Below are 17,394 nucleotides of genomic sequence, written 5' to 3'. Positions count from 1 at the left end.
TTGTGTCTGAGTTAGCCTAACCTATATGTGTTTCTTTATCAGTTTGTGCATTTGTCGTATGACTGTGTTGTGTTTTTTGTGTTAGGGCATTTCTTTATAGGGAGATCATGCGGTCTTTCTCCAATAGGTGGTCCCTTCAATTAGACCATCATGAAGAGCAATGTGAAGATCTACATTCAAAGCCACAATCATCCAAAGATCAACACTCTGATAGATCAAGAAGATTGGAATACCCTTCTCCCTTAGGCTTGTCTACATGTTTCTCACAGAGTTTATACTAGAGGTCTTCACATAACCATTATGGCACCATCTATTCAGGTGCATGCACTTTCTTCTTTGCTCAAAGAGGATCGACTTGATGGTGTGAACTACTCCCTTTGAACCTACAAAGTGGAGTGTATTCTTGACACTTTCGACATGCAGGCATTTGTTACTATCCCAATCCCTCATCCATGGAGGATCCCTGCATTGGTTCTATGATGGACCAAGTAGCCCTTTGGGACCGGCTTTTGTTCATGAGTCTACAAGTTTCTGTCCTTGTGTATATGCGCAGACTTTAGATCGTAGTGGAGGCATGGACGAAGCTCTCTTCTCTCTACCATCAAAAGACTTTTGGCCACCTTATCAACTTAGAGAAGAAACTCCAGATGCTTTTAGTTGATGATTCCCCTTCTAGTTAGGATTGCATCAACAAGATGAAGGATGTACAAGATGAGCTAGTATTCCTTGGTAGGACAATCTCATCGGAGGACATGGAGATGATTCTCCTTAATACTCGATTGCCATCTCCCACATATGATGTCTTTTATATCTGTTTGCTTACTTCCAGGGTTTGCGAGACTCTTCCATGGAAGAATTAGCTTTGCTTTTTTTGGAGCATGAAGAGTGACTAAAGGAGATTGGTGCGAGTGGATCTGGATTTACTAAAGCTTTTATTGTAGATTTGGGATAGGCCTGAGAACAATAAGAAGGATAAGAACAAGAAGAAGTAGGTTGATTGGAGTCTTCTCTAACATCGGTTTAGAGAATCCTAAATGCCCACAATGTGGAAAATGTACCTATCCTGAAGAGAGGTGTTTGAAGAAATACCCGCACCTTCGTTTGAGAGTGAAAGATGGCGCTAAATCATCTGAGCCTTCCTCTACCTTTGCCCTAGTTGTTACCCATGAGTCATGTTCCTTCATGGTAAATGTGAAATGTGTTTCACTGGCATTGAAATGTGAAATGCTTGAAACACTTAAAATGTTTCACGAAAATGTGAGACGCCCTGAGTGAAATGGCTGATTGAAAAATGATTTTTAATTGGAAAAAAAAAAATCTTTTTTGAGGTTTTTGGATTATATATATATAGGATACACATCGTTTGTTGATATGAAAGGATTCATATGGTATAAATGTATAAGTTGTAACTCATTGTTTATATAGAAAACCATCTCATATACATATTCAACCGTTTCAGTTGGCGTTTCGCTTGGGACTTGCCCATAGGTGAAATGTTTGGGGTGACATTTTTCGAGGGTGAAACGTTTCGCAGTTACCTTGTAATAGTTCCTTCATATCCGCGAGATGGAGGAGCCCTCTTTATCGGTTGTCTCATCTTCAGAGAGGCCTTGGCTTATTAACAGATGTTAGCGGTGCTTAGTTGGGTCATCTCCTGTTTGTGTGACAGCAGCCTTGATCATAAGCATGTCTGGTGGAGATCTTAGTCTTGTCCATGGCCTTTTTTGGACCTGCCTAGCAGCATTCGCTTGTGGATTCCTTGGCCCTTTAGTTTTAGAGAGGGTACTAGGAGCATAAGGAGCTTTTTCAGGGTTTACCATCTTCAAAGGGCCTTGACATCATACATCAGCTACTTTCCCTCTTCTCCAAGCCACTCTTTCTCGCTGATAGCATGTCCATCTTGTGCCCCTGGGCCCCTGATGTTCAGCTTTGGCAAGAGTCCTTTTTGGTGCCTTTGATAACTCCTTACTATCATTATTTGGTCGGGCTAGTGATTTGGCTCATCCATTCCCTACTGGATACTTTCTATGTGACCCTTTTGAGGCCTCTCCACTCCCATTGGCTTGTTCTTAATACCTGTTTCTCTGGGTTTTCATATGTAGAGGGGATCATGCTACTTGGCTGGATATTGTCTTCAATGGACTACAAGTTTATTTGTTCTCCTGTTTGTGAGCCTCAGCCAGAGTTTGGCAAGGACATTGGGAGCTCTAACAAGCACTTTGTCAATCTTTTTTGTGTGACAGTGGCCTTCATCGTAGGCACTTCTGGTGGAGATTTCAGTCTTGTCCATGGCCTTTCTGGGCCTGCCTAGCAGCAGTTGTCCCTTTCTCTCCGCATTCTGTGCCCATTTCAGGCAGAGCAGACATCTGCAGTCTTGGGTCGCACATTCATAGCATGGGTGGCCTCTCTTTTGGCCAGGGTGGACAGTCCTTTCCTCTCACCAGCATTTCTGCCAGGCAGGTTGGCCGCTTGACAGGTTGATTGGCTACATCTCAGTTATTAGACTGGTCTGACTAGCATTTTTGACTGATTGGCCAGTTTCAGCACCTATTCCCTGTTTAGAGGGCTGGTTTCCCTTGGCTTGTCATTGCGTGTAGTCAGCCTTCTGTGCACTCACAACATGTTCAAAGGATATGTGCAGAGCCAAGCACTTTGATGTTTCTTTCATAAGTTAGCTGCCTCCTCTTTTTACTTGATATGAGTGCCTTGTGTGTATTGATTGTAAAGACTTCAGAGGGTGACTTGATATGAATCTAGTGGATCCACACAACCATCTCTATCTTATTGGTTCTTAAAACAAAAATAAAGGAAGATGGAAGCCTCAGTTTGTGAAAAGCATTGTTGATGAAAGTTTGCTTTGTTTTTTAGATGGGTCGATACTCCTCGTTTTACAAAAGAGCAAAAGGAGGAGGCTCGTGTTGCAAAACGTCAAAGGGCGAAACTTGATGCTTCCAGTGTTATCCCCTGTCTAACAGTAACAACTCGTGGTGCTGCCAAGCAGCGAAGTAGATACAAATCCAGTACAGATGGCAAGGTAGACACACACAAGTTTGACATTTTACTTGGAGCGAGTGCTGTTCAGATGAATGCCAAAATTAGTTCAGCACAGAGCCAGTGTGCTGGATTGGAACCTATCATTCACCTGGATAGAGGCAACCATGTGTGTTTTGAACATGGCATAGCTGACAGTCGACATGAAATTGTCACAGAAGCAGATAGATTTGGTCCCATAAATGAAGAGGAGCCTGCAAGTGGTGTACCAGATTTAGAGTTGAGCAAACCAAGGATGGACTTGCAAATGGATGTGCTTCAGGTTGAAACAGACAACCAAACAAGTGGCTTTATGGAAGCACCTAGTTCAGTGTTGCTTGTTTCAGGTGTCCAAGAACGTGAATCTAGACAAAATGATGTTGACACAAATGTGGAAGTGGTAATTGACAGAACCGAGCATCGGGCAAATGAGCAGTCGGTTGAGCAAACTGATAAAATATCAGAAGGCAAAAGTAACTCGGAAGTGGATAACGATAGCGAGAATTTGACAGCTGAAGTGCCATTTTGTCTATGCTCAAGAGCAGCAGTCCTTAAAGCAGTCAAGTCCAAAGGCCCTAACCTAGGGTTGCGATACTGGGTGTGTTCCAATTCGAGGCCTTTCTACATGAAGAAGCAGAAACACAAGGGAGGCAGTGGTGATGAGACAAACTGCAAGTTTTTCAGGTCTGTAGTCTATAGATTTGTCTTGTCATTCCTTTCCCCTTGGCTCTAGAATAGTGCAGTGTGATCTTAGAGCAAACATGCTGATACAGGTGGCTTGACACACCCATTGAGAATTTGAATGCTCAAAGGGAGGAGAAAAAGCAGAAAAGAAAGGAATTTCAAAAGAGAAGGGAGTTGGCTCTTCTATCATAAGACCCTGCAGCTTCCTATCCTTCGGTTTGTAGATAAGTACGGTTTTATACGATCTTTTTGCAGGCCTCATCTGTGAGGTTATGGCTACCCTTCTCAGGCTTACATCAATTTCAAGACCATTGGTCTGAGCTTTGGTTAATACCCTCACGTGCACGCACACAAACAGTCGTGTGTTTATTTGGACATGGAGTTATGGCCCAGTTCAGGTTAAACATGTAAAATTACCAAGGACTCTTCATTTGTGTCTCTTTATGAGCTGTAACTCTTCTAGATATGTCCGACTTTTTTGAGGCGTTTAACTTTTGAATCAAGCATCGTATCCTTAATCCGCTTTCTTGATCTATTCATGCAGACTTGAAGGACCAGTTCTCAAATTGCTTATAAGATAACAATTGCAATAAGGCGACGCTCTCGAGGTCTCTTCCCTTGTCACCATTTAATTCTTACGACGCATGCAATTGAGCGTAGTTGTATCGCCCTATCCTCCCTTCATGTACTATTGGTAACACTTCGAGTCACGATCTACTGATGCTTCTACGTTGGTGTTTCTTGCTGACTTTGTACATGAACCGGAAGTATGCACGAAGATAATGAGCTGGGGCTGATTGGGTGGCTGGCAGGGATGTTTAGCATCCTCTATTTGAAGACCTCAGAGGAAATTTGAAGTATAAGTGCTGCACATGGACCTATGTGTTTTTGTTGGATTTTGGGTCAGGATTGTAGGAATGCATGCACATATGCAACAAGAACAAGAAGCTCAAGAGTGCACAATCAAAAAGATGGAAGATTACCAAGCATGTCAAGTACAAAAGCTAAAGTAGCCCTAGGCGGTGATTATATATATATGGGGTACAAAACCTTCTAAAGAGGGGAAAATTGCATCAACAATCCTAAGTTTGTTCACGTGTCACTACCATATTATGGTACTAGATCCCCTTTGAAAGTGATGAGGTCAATGAGTTCACACCAAAGGTATAGCTCTAGGGACTTCAATTAATCCACAAAGGAAAAAGTGTAAAACTTTGCAAAAAGTCCGAAGTTTTGAACTTGTATTGAGTCAAAGCCTTAGTGAATTTGTAATTTATCTTAACTTGGCACATAAGTCAAGCTAATGCAAGGATCCTCTCCATGAGATAATGATAATGCATCTTAATGTGGTTTGTGTGAATATGAATATTGGAATTCTTGCAATTGCCAATGTGCATTGATTGTTAATGAAGGTTGTAGTGAAAAATTGTCATTGAACCCCTTAGACGCTTGAGCTGAGTGTGCTCAATAGTGTTGCAACACACTCAACTTACGAGTAGATGTGGCCATAATGGGTTGCTTCTTGTTGAGCCTTTGAGATACACATATCACCAAGATGGAAGTAAAACTACTAGTAGATACTTATTCCTCTTAACAACTAGCCCAATTTGAGGGTGCCAAGCCATCCAGTTAAGTGTTTGGTCTTGTAATGCATATATATAAGGCATTCCATAGCTTGTTGATAGTTCACAAATCAAAGTAATCTTTGGCATCATGAATGATAAGATGTAAACATGTCTCCATAAGTATAGCAACATGTTAGTAGTTTTCAAGTTAAAATCTACCAAACAATGTCTCAACATGATTTGTTTGTTGCAATAAAGCAAGATCTCTATCATCATATTATTGGAATTGAATGCCCAAGTAATAAATAATGGAATAAGGCTTAATGTGGCATCTTACCTTATAATTTATAGCATGTATAGTATTTGGCTTGCTAAATGGTGTGCCGTCGATGTACACTTAACAAGTAAGAAGGCACCGCCATCCCTCTTCACATGGAGGGTACTCTTAGTTGGATTGTTGCAAAAACCATGTACCATTGTAGATGCTTGTATCTTCTCATACCAAGCATGAGCTTGTTGCAAGCCACGCAACGGTTTTTGTAACCTCCACATCTTCTTTTCTTGCCCTTTTTGAATAAATCTATGAGATTGTGATGCATATATCTTCTCATTTGGCTAGCAACTCTAAAGTATAGTTTCTTTGTCCAATTGATGGAGTCACTAATGAAAAAATGCTAATGAATAATTACCAATTGAAAAGTGGAAGTAAATGTTGGATTGCAATGGAGCATAACCGTAACAAGCCTCATTTGAGTGCTCAATACTACCATCTAGCTTCCATTCAACTAGTAAATCCACTTTGTGCTACTTATCTTTTGCTAGGTGGTAGTAAACTACCATGTGCCATTTTGGTTATTGTATTGTACTCGCATTGCCATTATCTAAAATTTTGAACTTAATGCCTCAATGATACAAAATAGGTTCTTCCTCATTACACACTAGATGTAGCAAGTGTATAACATTCTTAAGTGTGAGATGTATGTTGAGAGTTGCATGTGGCTAGGTAGAGGAGCCAATTTGCTACCACATAAAGTTTACACGAGCCACTTTGGCATACTTGATCCTCAACACTTACCCTCTCATTAACTACACCATGCTCATCTACATCATCAATTGGCTAATTTGTGGGGCTTGGGTTGCTTTTGAACATACATAAGTTGATTACTTGCTTTCAAATGAGCATCTCTAGTCTCTATAGATTTGATGTCCACCATTGAACAAATGTAAGCAAGTATCACAACCCTCTTGTGAGCTTACATTGGTCTATTTTGTATATGAAAGCAATGATTGTAAATCATCTTTCATACATATATTGATCAACTAAGTGCCTTTTAGGTTATTGATGATAAAGTTTGCAACCTTTACATTTAGCATTATACCAAAGAGAGATCCATTTTATAGCTTTAGTATCAAACTTGCTATGTTGTGACTAAGGTAGAAGAGCACAAGCTTATTAGAAGGACAACACAATTGTAGTAGAATAATGAAAAAGACAATGCATAGATTGTACCGTGAAAGATGACACTAACATTCTTAGAATCTAGTATTAGAATAAAAAAGGACAATGGTTGAGGGATAATGAATGTGGCTGAACGCTCTCCTTTTATAGCTAAAATGGCGGGTGACCTATGAGAAGTAGATCAATCAATACATGATTTGAATTAGGATTTGAGCACTAGAAGATGAACAACAAAGCTCTAGGTATTATTGCTTGGGGTCTATCAGATGATGTATTACATCACATCTTCGGCATCAGGGATGCAAAGAAGGCATGGGAAGAACTTGACAAAATCTTTGGTACACAAGCAAAGAACTCAAATGTAAAATTACTTATGCAATTTTATAAGTTGGATGTAAAAGACAGTTCATCTATGAATGTACACATCAATAAGTTCAAGAGCCTTAAAACTCAGCTAGCAACTCTTAAAAAGAACATTGATAAGGATGAGACAATAGTAGTGCTACTTGCCAGTGTTAATCATGAACCATATGAGAACCTTATTTCAACACTAAGTAATGTTCCCAGTCTCTCACTCAAAGATATTGAGCATTCACTGCTTGATAGAGAAAGCAAATTTAAAAGCAATGATGTAAAAGAGACCAACTCAAGGGAAAATCTCTTATACACCAAAGGAGCTATTGGACTCGAGGGAAGAGATCAAGGATTCAAACTCCGACAACAAAAGTCAGATGACATGTCATTATTGTGGTAAGACTGGCCATATTTCTAGTGAATGTTTTCACAAGAAAAGAGTAGAGCAGATGTAGAATGACCACCACCAAGGTCAATTCATGAATGAAGAAGAAGAAGAAGATGCTTCCGCTACCATTAACAAATCTGACATATTGTTCTAAGAAAAATTGTTCCCATAGTTGTTTTTCTTTGTAAAAACCCTTGCCAAAGATGTAAAGTCTCAAGCTTTAATTAACTAGGCTGCCTATGAGCTAGTCTCCCGGGCCATGTTATCTATAGGGGGGGGGGGGGAGGGGCAAAAGCCAACAAACGTAGAGACTCATTATTTGAGGGGGGTGTTGAGAAATGATAAATGATGTATGCTCTAGGAAGAGCTATCCTGAATCCCGTATGCACAATGAGAAGAGTGGAACAACCCAATTTCTATAAAGCATTGTACTTGACTATCACCTTCATATGGAATGAATACAATGTCATGATGCTTTGTACTTTCAGTTAAGTATCTTGTCTTTGTCAGTCCTACACAAGATTGTGTTTATGAGTCCAAGCTGCCATCTTGAAACCTAGTTCACTTGTGTAACAGTTTGTCTCTACTTGTCTATGTCATCATGAGTTTGATCTTCGTCTTCGACCTGCCATAGCATCTGCCATGCTCTAGATTCATGTCATGTGACATTCCTTACGCATGTTCTTACTAAGGTGCATTCAATGGAGTATACACAACTTGAGTATCCATAGCATATCCTAGATGTTCTTCGTCCTTGCCTATTCACCTTTGTTTTGAGAGAGTATGTTGAAAACAATCATTTCACTATGTCTTTGTTTTAGGCTAGCATGCAGTATCTTCTTTCTTGTCATCTGCATATTCTTTCTCATCTTCAAACAAGTCCCACAAGTCTTTCCGCATAAGGTGATACATGGTCTTCTCCTTCCAGGCATGAAAGCCTTCACCATTAAACTTTGCTATCTGTTCCACTTCAGTCATCTTAGTAGGAGGTTTTACCATGAGAACTCTTGGGCAGTGTCTAATCCCACTATGTAGTATCAAAAGATACTATGGTTTTGAAGATGATGATTCTTGTTGCTTGATGGTTGATGTTACCCCTTCAGCTTGAAACTCCTCCTTGATGGTAAACCAATTAAATATTTGCTGGAAGATTGAGTGTTGTAGTAGATCTTGAATGGTAGGAACTCTACTTGACTGAAAAGAGTGAGAACTTGAAGAGCTTGAGACTTGTAGTAGCAATGATGTTTTTCCATTGAGCTTTGATTTCTCCAAATCTTCCAAATCTTGATGATTGGTTGATGAAATATTTTCTAAACACTGAGTGATTACTCAGTTTAGAGTGGTAGATCTTGAGTGTGCGAAGAGGAGTGAGAAAATGAAGAAAATTGAAGCTTTAAGTAATCTTGGCTATGGCTTCCTTCTGTTGGGGTTTGACACGGGCATGATAAAATGATTGGATGCATCATGAAATTCATAGTGAAATGATGGCGCTGCTGTACGACTTTCTACTGTAACGAAAATGCACCTGATTCTGATACAGTCACAATGTAGGGCTTATTCTGCATTAATCATGTCAATTTTTGTGCCACCCTGAAGCGCCTTGAGCAGAGGAACAATTGTAGAAGAAAGTGTGAAGAGTTATGCCCTCTATTGCAAGATCTAGCTCCTCAAAGTTGGTAGGGTCTGGCTATGGCAGACACACATAGGGCAGAAGTTGTAAGAGTTGACAATGCTGAGCTTTGTGATAAGCAATGTCCTGTTGAAACATAACAACAAGAGGCACCTTGAGTCACAAAATATATGCCTAGAAGAAGGTATAAAAAAATATTGACTGTGGAGAGAGAGATGAAAGCTCCAAGCTGCTTGGCTATGGCTGCCAAGTAGATAAAGTGAGGAGAAGAAGTGGGAGATCAGGTCTTGAGCTGGGGATTGAGCTCAAGCCAAGCTACATGATAGTGAAAGAGAGCTGAAGAAGTAGTGCCATGCTCGACTGGGCTCTGATACCATGTCACATGACGCGAATCTAGAGCATGGCAGATGCTATGGCGGGTGGAAGACGAAGATCAAACTCATGATGACATAGACAAGTAGAGACAAATTGCTACACAAGTGAATTAGGTTCCAAGATGGCAGCTTGGACTCATAAACACAATCTTGTGTATGATTGACAAAGACAATATACTTAACTAAAAGTACAAAGCATCATGACATTGTATTCATTCCATATGAAAGTGATAGTCAAGTACAATGCTTTATAGAAAATTTTGATATAGGAAATTTTGATATTTTGATATCTTTTTTTGAAGAAATGATTCATTCTCCATGTCATTCATTCCTCACAATTTTCTATAGCTTACTCTCACATGAGCGTGCATGCATATACACACACACATACTGCCCTCCTCCTCCTCCCCCCCACACCCCACCCCACCCCACCAAAACACACACACACACACACACACACACACACACACACACACACACACACTCACTCTCTTGTTGACACTCACTCACTCTCACTCTCACCACTTTGCCTCTCTATCCCTCCTTCCCTCTCTAATTTTGAACATTGATGGCACTTGACTTTTCCTTTAATAGTGCAATATGCTTTCTTAAGTGATCCTTTTAAAGAAAATTTGTATACTTGTTCAACGTTTGCTTGGTAGTAATGAAAAATTATTCAATGTTTTGATAGCCATTCTAAGAATGGGACCTCCTTATTCCTATGTTGCCTTGTGTTCCTTGTTCCTAATAGCTATGGTAGAAATACATTATGTTGTATGTCTCATTCCACATGAGAGTCCATTTAGGTCCCATCATATTCTTAGCCAGATACACAGCACTTTGGCTATCACATCCCAACACTGAAGTACCCATAGATATGCCAAGATCCTCTACAAGTTTGCTAAACCATATAGCTTCCTTAGAAGTTTCAGTAGTTGATATGTATTCAACTTCAGTAGTACTCAGTGCTACAATGTTCTGCAAAGTGGAACACCAAGAAACGGCCCCACCAGTAACTATAAAGACATACCTGCTAGTGGACCTACAAATGTCCAAGTCACCTGCCATGTTTGCATCATAATAAACCTGTAGACTAAGTGCACCCTGCCCATAGCAAATACACTTTCTATGTGTACCCTTTAGGTATCGAAGAATACACTTGACAACTTTCCAATGTGGTTTGCCAGGATTTGACATAAACCTGTTGACAACTCCCACTGCATGAGCAATGTCTAGATGAGTAGCAACCATAGCATACATAATAGAGCCACAAGAAAATGCATAAGGGACTCCCTTCATAGCATTTGCTTCCACGTCATCTTTTGGGCTGTTGGCTTTACTAAGCTTAAGGTATGGAGGTAAGGGCACCCCAAAAGGCTTAGCTTCAGCCATGTTAAATCTGTCCAGTACCTTTTCAATGTACTTTTCTTGAGATAAAAACATCAATTTCTATGTTCTATCCTTGCGAATCCTCATGCCCAAAATATGCTCTACATTCCCCAAATCTTTCATGGAGAAATCTGATTTCAGCTGATTTTTGAGAGCATCCAAGTTAGTCTTTCTTTTCCCAACTAGCAATATATCATCCACATACAAAATAAGTATGATGGGGCTACCATCTGTATCCTTTTTCATGTACAAGCAATGATCTGCATGGTTGCATGTAAACCCATGAGAGAGCATAAAAGTGTCAAAACTTTTTGTACCACTGCCATGGTGCTTGCTTTAGTCCATACAAGCTGCATTTTAGTTTAACACCATTTGCTCTTTTCCAGGAACTACAAAGCCCTCGGGTTGTTTCATGTAGATTTCCTCATCAATGTCACCATGCAGAAAAGCTGTTTTCACATCCATTTGGTACACCTCTAAGTCCAATATAACAGTGAGAGAAAAAAACACACGCAGGGTGGTCATCTTCACAACAGGTGTGAAGACCTCTTGGAAGTCAATCCCTTCCTTTTGTGCATACCCTTTGGCAACCAGTCTTGCCTTGTACTTAGGTTTCCCATCAACTATCTTTACTTTGTAAACCCATTTGTTTGGAAGAGGCTTCCTTCCTTTGGGCAGTGACACAAGATCCCAAGTATTATTAGCATATAGAGATTTAATCTCTTCCTGCATAGCTACCTCCCACTTATTGTTGCTAAATTTGCATGACTTGGCCTCTTTATATGTAAGAGGCTCACCCTCATCTGTAAGCATCACATAGTGAAAAGAGGGGTCATACCTATGTGGTTGCCTTCTTAAACATATAAACATGTGTATCTAATGATCTACATTTTCAAGAATTGGGTCTACATTTGGAGGTATGCTATTTTCAGCATTTATTGGTTGCTGTAAGCCATTTTCAGCATCATGTTCATGTTGTGCATCACCCTCATTTTCATTACCAGCACCTACATTTTCATAATCAGCAAGTCTATATTTTTGTCCATGACCTCGTGCTTCTATTTGTTGTTCATCATCATCTGGCTAAAAAATAACCAGCTCATCATCAGTTTCAGCTTATGGTACAATATCATGAGGCTCATCATTTGAAGTAATAGGTGGCTGCAAATTCTGAAATTTGATATTTTTCATGTCTTCATTAGAGGCTAAAGTATCTTTCAGCAAATTTTGCCTCATTAAACACAACATTACAGTTGTGAATAATTTTCTTGGATTGAGGTAACCAGACTCTGTAGCCAAATTCATCCTCATCACCATAGCCCATGAAAATGCCTTTGGTGGATTTTGGGTCAAGCTTGTTCCTTAACTCATCTCTAACAGGCACAAAAGCATTACAACCAAATATTCGTAAATGGTCATATGAGGACGATTTGGCAGACCAAACCTCCTCAGGTATGCCATTATTTAAGGACCTGTTTGGAGAGCGGTTGTAAATGTGAACTGCGGTTTTAAGTGCCTCTTCCCAAAATTCACGAGGGAGATTAGCAATGGATAGCATGCACCACACTCTTTCACATAAAGTCCTATTATATCTTTTAGCCACCCCATTTGAAGAAGGGCTGTAAGGAGCTGTAAGCTCCCTCTTAATTCCATGCAAGTCACAAAAAGACTTGAACTCACTAGATGTGAACTCACCCCCATTATCAGTTCTCAAGCATTTTAGCTTTCTACTTGCCTAAGTGGTCACAAATTCATGAAAAGTTTTAAAAATAGCAAACACTTCACTTTTCTTTTTCAACAGATAAACCCAAATCTTCCTGGAACAACCATCAATAAAAGAAACAAAATATGCAGCACCACCCAATGATTTCACGACATACTATATACATGAGAATGCACTAAGTCCAAGATATTAGACTTACGAGAGACACCAGAGTAAAAGGAAATTTTCATTTGCTTTCCAAACTAACACTCATTACAAAAGTCAATTTTAGAGCCTTTTCCATCAACCCTCTTCAAAGAGGTAAGGAAATCAAGTCCTTTTTGGCTCATATGGCTTAATCTCTTATGCCACAACTCCAAATGACAATCAATTTTAGCAAACTGCAAGGAACTTGCCATTCAAAGCTTTACAATGCAAACAATACAAAGTGCCCTTCTTGGTTCCTTTTGCAATTAGCATGGAACCCTTTTTTAATTTCCACAAACCATCACCAAACAGTGTAGTGTAACCATGCTGAGAGCGGAGTTTTGATGCCGAGAAATGCTTAAAAATAGCTAAAAATTACAAATATCAAGGGAAAAATATTCAACGTCGAAGGCGGCGGCTCGACCTAGGTCAATTTTAAGTATCAAGTGCTTTAAAGACGCCCGTGCGACACTTCCGGATTTTTAGTAAATTTTCCATGTGCCTATGTGAGTCAAGGAAGTTGCTGGCCAATGCCGGATGTCAAGACGGACACGCAGAAATTTATAGTACTCGATTTGGACATCGGACGGGGAAATGGCCAACAAATGGGCAAGATTTGAAGAGGTGGCCAAATGGTCATGACCTTTGGGGGGGGGGAATGTAGCATTTGGATGTAGCATGAAACTTTGGAAAAAATGTGGGAAGAGGACGTGCAGGAAGGTGCCGAAAAATGCGCCATGATCTTGATGGATCATGATGGGTGGCTGCAAACAATCCCCCTGTTTGACATTGGGGCTTGGTTCCCTCCTGTATGCTGACTCTATCGCCGTCTCTCGCTCCTCAAATGGTGGCCTAGATGGAGATCTCTGTTTCTAGTTTTTCTCTCTCCTCCCTCTCTCTCCCTTAAGGGGCTGTTCTTGCGTGGATGAAGACAATGAAGAATGGTGGAGGAAAGCTTGTCCGGATGAGACCGGATTGCTTCCGGATGGATGAAGACTTGAAGAGTGCTGTTCTTGAAGATGCTGAGCATTAAATGCATGTTGGAAATCAGTCCCGTAATCAAGATCAAGAAACTGAGACCTGAAAATAAGTGGTAATGCTATTTTTATAAAGAGAAATGATCTTTTTATGCTATTTGCTTTATGAAATCTTGTTCATGTGGGATGAAAGTTCATTATAATATTGTTTTCCATGAGTCTCAACTGTTTGCAACCTGAAAATCAGAAAATATAAGGCTACATGGCTGGAATTAGTGTTAAAATGCATGAAAACACGCGTTTTAAGGGTAAAATTAGATTTTTTTGCTATATAAATGAGAAATATGATATGTCACACCAACTAAATCTGAGTTTTTGTTGTCAATGAACCTAAGGGCCACAGCCCACAATCAATTTTCATTTTCAATCATTTTTTATTTTAAAAAAATAGAGAAAAATACATAAAAAGGGAAAAAAATAGGTTTAAAATTAGGAAAAAATAGGAAATGGACTGAGAAAAATTAGGTTACATATCATACATGCTTTAAAACATCCAAGACATTTGCTATTTCATGCAGGAGTCCATACATAATCATATGGTCACAATTCAACTCATGTATAGCAAGTACACGCGTCAAATATCCTACTTGTAGATTGCAGCCAGCCAATGCATAGCTCAACCAAGGTTTATTTAGCTCCAAAATTTCCTCAAAGTACTTCATACGTGCTATCAAATGTAGGGGTCAATACATGACCATACAGACAACCATAGACACACTGTCTTCAATAGACAATGTCATAGATTGCATTTCCTATTTGTAACAGGCCAAGATAATATCAGTCCTCCAGACACTCAGCACACATATGCCATGTCACACATTTGATAGAAGCTAACCAATGTTATGTAGTGCTTTAGGACCAATGAGTGCTTGCTGTCCGCAATTTTATGACAGTTTTCAACCTATCATATACTTCTAGACTTGAGTATTTTCTTCAAGATATTGCAACTCAAATGCATAAGCGACAATACATATGTCTTCCAGGATATGTATCTACACTTCAATGGAGCCAAGAATGCATGTCAGATAGCTTCAATGCTTCAACCAAGATCTAGTGTATGTTGTATATTCACTATTTACAGCAATTCATTCTCTGTTCTAGGTCTGTGCATCTATGCATAACCTTCAAACTGAGCTTCCATCAATGCATTGCCATGTCAGAACCTTCAAGTACCTTCCAAAGTGTGTATGCAAGTTGTAAATCACTTGAATAGTGATTATTTTATTGATTAGCAGCCATGGGGAATCATTTGGATAGTAGGTGCAATCACATGATGTAGCCTAGGATGTATTCCAACAAATATTCAACACATCAATGATCAATGCTCTCTCTAATGTGGTCAATGAAGCCTCCAAATGCTCAAGAGAGGACCCAGGCACACTTCAACAGCAAAGAGAAACACGAATGACCTGACACTTTCTCAGCATGAACAATGACAGCCTGCTCCTCTTCACAGAGATCCTATCTCTTCAGTCTTCAGGTCTTCTTCACTTTGTTAAGCTGCATAGAGCCCATCCAAGATGGCTCTGATACCATGTTAAGAGAGAGATAAAGAAGGGTTGGAGATAATAATCATGAACTGTATGCTCTCTTCTCATTTTCTTCTATATTCCATAACACATATAACTAAAGTGAATACAACACTCTAAGGTCTATAGACCGTTCACACACATCCTAAAGTCATTGACTTATTTAATGTCCCACACTTGCTAATACGGCTAAACACAGCTAAGACACTATCTGTCACACACAAGAACTTGAAGTCTCAACAATCTAGACTTCACCATTACTCTCAACATTAGGCCCTTTTCCTAGAATTCAAGCAACTTGATTTGCTTCAAGAGAAATTTCTTTTCTTGGAGCTCAATGTTCATGGTTGTAGAAGATGCATGGCAATCCAAGTTCATTTCTTTTTAGGACATATTCAAATCGTTTGCTCTTGAGCATACAAGTCAAAATGTTAAGTAAATACATGCATATATTATTTATTTATTATTTTTGGCCAACTTATTTATATTGTTTCACTATGATACCATGTGTAACGCACCTAGCAAATGTCCTCTTAATGTCGTGGTTTGATAGCCCATTAAGAGATAGATCTAGCCAACACCTTCTGAAACTCCCTTGGAATATTGTGGACTTTGCTATCTAGTATTCCTTGAGTCTACCTTGCAGGAGAAGGTCCACCCAATTTCCATGAGGATCAACCTAAAACGAAGGTTCCTAAAAAATAGTATAGTTATCTAATAGTTTGTCTAACATTGATCACATGGAAAGCTTCTACAATTCAGCCTGCCAAACTGAAGCAAACTTGTGTTGCACTTGATTCAAAGAGGGTAAGAAGCGAGGGGGTGCTAATGCATCCAACCCCTCTTCCCATAGGGCAAAGTATAAACTTGACCCCCTAAAATGACACAAGATCAGAATCTATACTATTTCCTAAGATAGTCATTATTGAACTCTCTCTTAAATCAGATTAAGTTTAACACTTTTGAAGGAAAAAACTTGGCTCATCGAGACCACTTGACCATAGGACAAATCCATCTAGAATCTGCCCACCTACTTTCCTTTATCATGGAATTGCTAGGGAATCGCTTGGCTGTTTAATTATCTCTACCACATTTAATTTGACACATAAAAATAACTTCTTTAATTAGCTTGCTCTAACACAGGGTTCATCTGCATAATTTAGACACAAACACAAAGAGAAGACCAAACAATCTTTAGAAAACAATAGTAATAATATATTTATTTGAATATTCTCTAATGTGCAATGCCAATATGATGTTCTGTCCTTTATATTGGGACCCGTATCTAAAGCACTTGGATATCCATGTACAACTCTCATGGACACAATCCATAAACCATCCTCTATCTAGAATAGGCTATTCAAATGCCCAGAGACGTTAGACCATAGAGGATTTTCTATCTCCATCTAAGACCTAGCATGGGGTGGCCAAAGCCTCCTTGACCCACATATTATTGTAGGAGTGAACCAATGTTCTATGGTGGCCTTCACACCACTTGACCTTCAGTTAGTGTACAGAGTAATGCCCATTCAAGTCTCTTGCCTTTACCAATATCTTTTTCTATGGTGTGATCATGGTGGAGATGATCCGCCAGTGTATTAACCCTTGCTTGACAAACCCTTGAAACAAGTATAACTCTCCCCCTTCTAAAAATTTCAAGGTCTAGTATAGAAAAAAGGCAAATAGCATATCTTTAACTAAGAAAAACAATATTTTTCCATAATAAGTATAACATCTCTTCAAGACAAAATTAATTTTAAAAATTTTCTCTAAGTATCCCATAAGGGACAATAAATTTGTCAGCATAATCCCCCAAAGAGTGCAACTACTTAATCATGCACAATCACTTCCTTATGGCATCACAAGGCATATATCTTTGAATCTAATTTGGCTTAGGGATTAATAGGTCCCCTGTAAACTCATCTTATATTTTAGGACATGATCTTAACAGCTTTAGAGTCTAAGTTTTTATCTTCTAGTCCATTTTATGCATTTCTAATAGCAATTTTGGACACAATTTAATAACCATTTTTCCAAACAATCCAA

The 17,394-nt window shown here is 39.3% G+C and overlaps 1 protein-coding gene across 1 annotated transcript in view; it reads left to right on the top strand.

The window, feature by feature from the left end:
- The window catches only part of LOC148028597 (uncharacterized), a 54,993-nt gene extending 50,761 nt beyond the window's left edge, over positions 1-4,232 (top strand). The window contains exons 6-7 of the mRNA XM_087688465.1: positions 2,869-3,714; positions 3,804-4,232. Of these exons, the coding sequence (XP_087544591.1) occupies positions 2,869-3,714; positions 3,804-3,906 (949 nt within the window). The 3' untranslated portion in view covers positions 3,907-4,232. The remainder of the gene's footprint in view (positions 1-2,868; positions 3,715-3,803) is intronic.
- The last annotated feature ends 13,162 nt before the right edge of the window (positions 4,233-17,394 follow it).

This window comes from Lygodium microphyllum, chromosome 11 (assembly GCF_053477565.2).
Source record: "Lygodium microphyllum isolate KBCC chromosome 11, Lygodium_microphyllum_v1.1.10, whole genome shotgun sequence".
Classification (NCBI taxonomy): Eukaryota; Viridiplantae; Streptophyta; class Polypodiopsida; order Schizaeales; family Lygodiaceae; genus Lygodium; species Lygodium microphyllum.
Note: the sequence above shows the minus strand (reverse complement) of the source record. Positions and strands in the feature narration are given on the sequence as shown.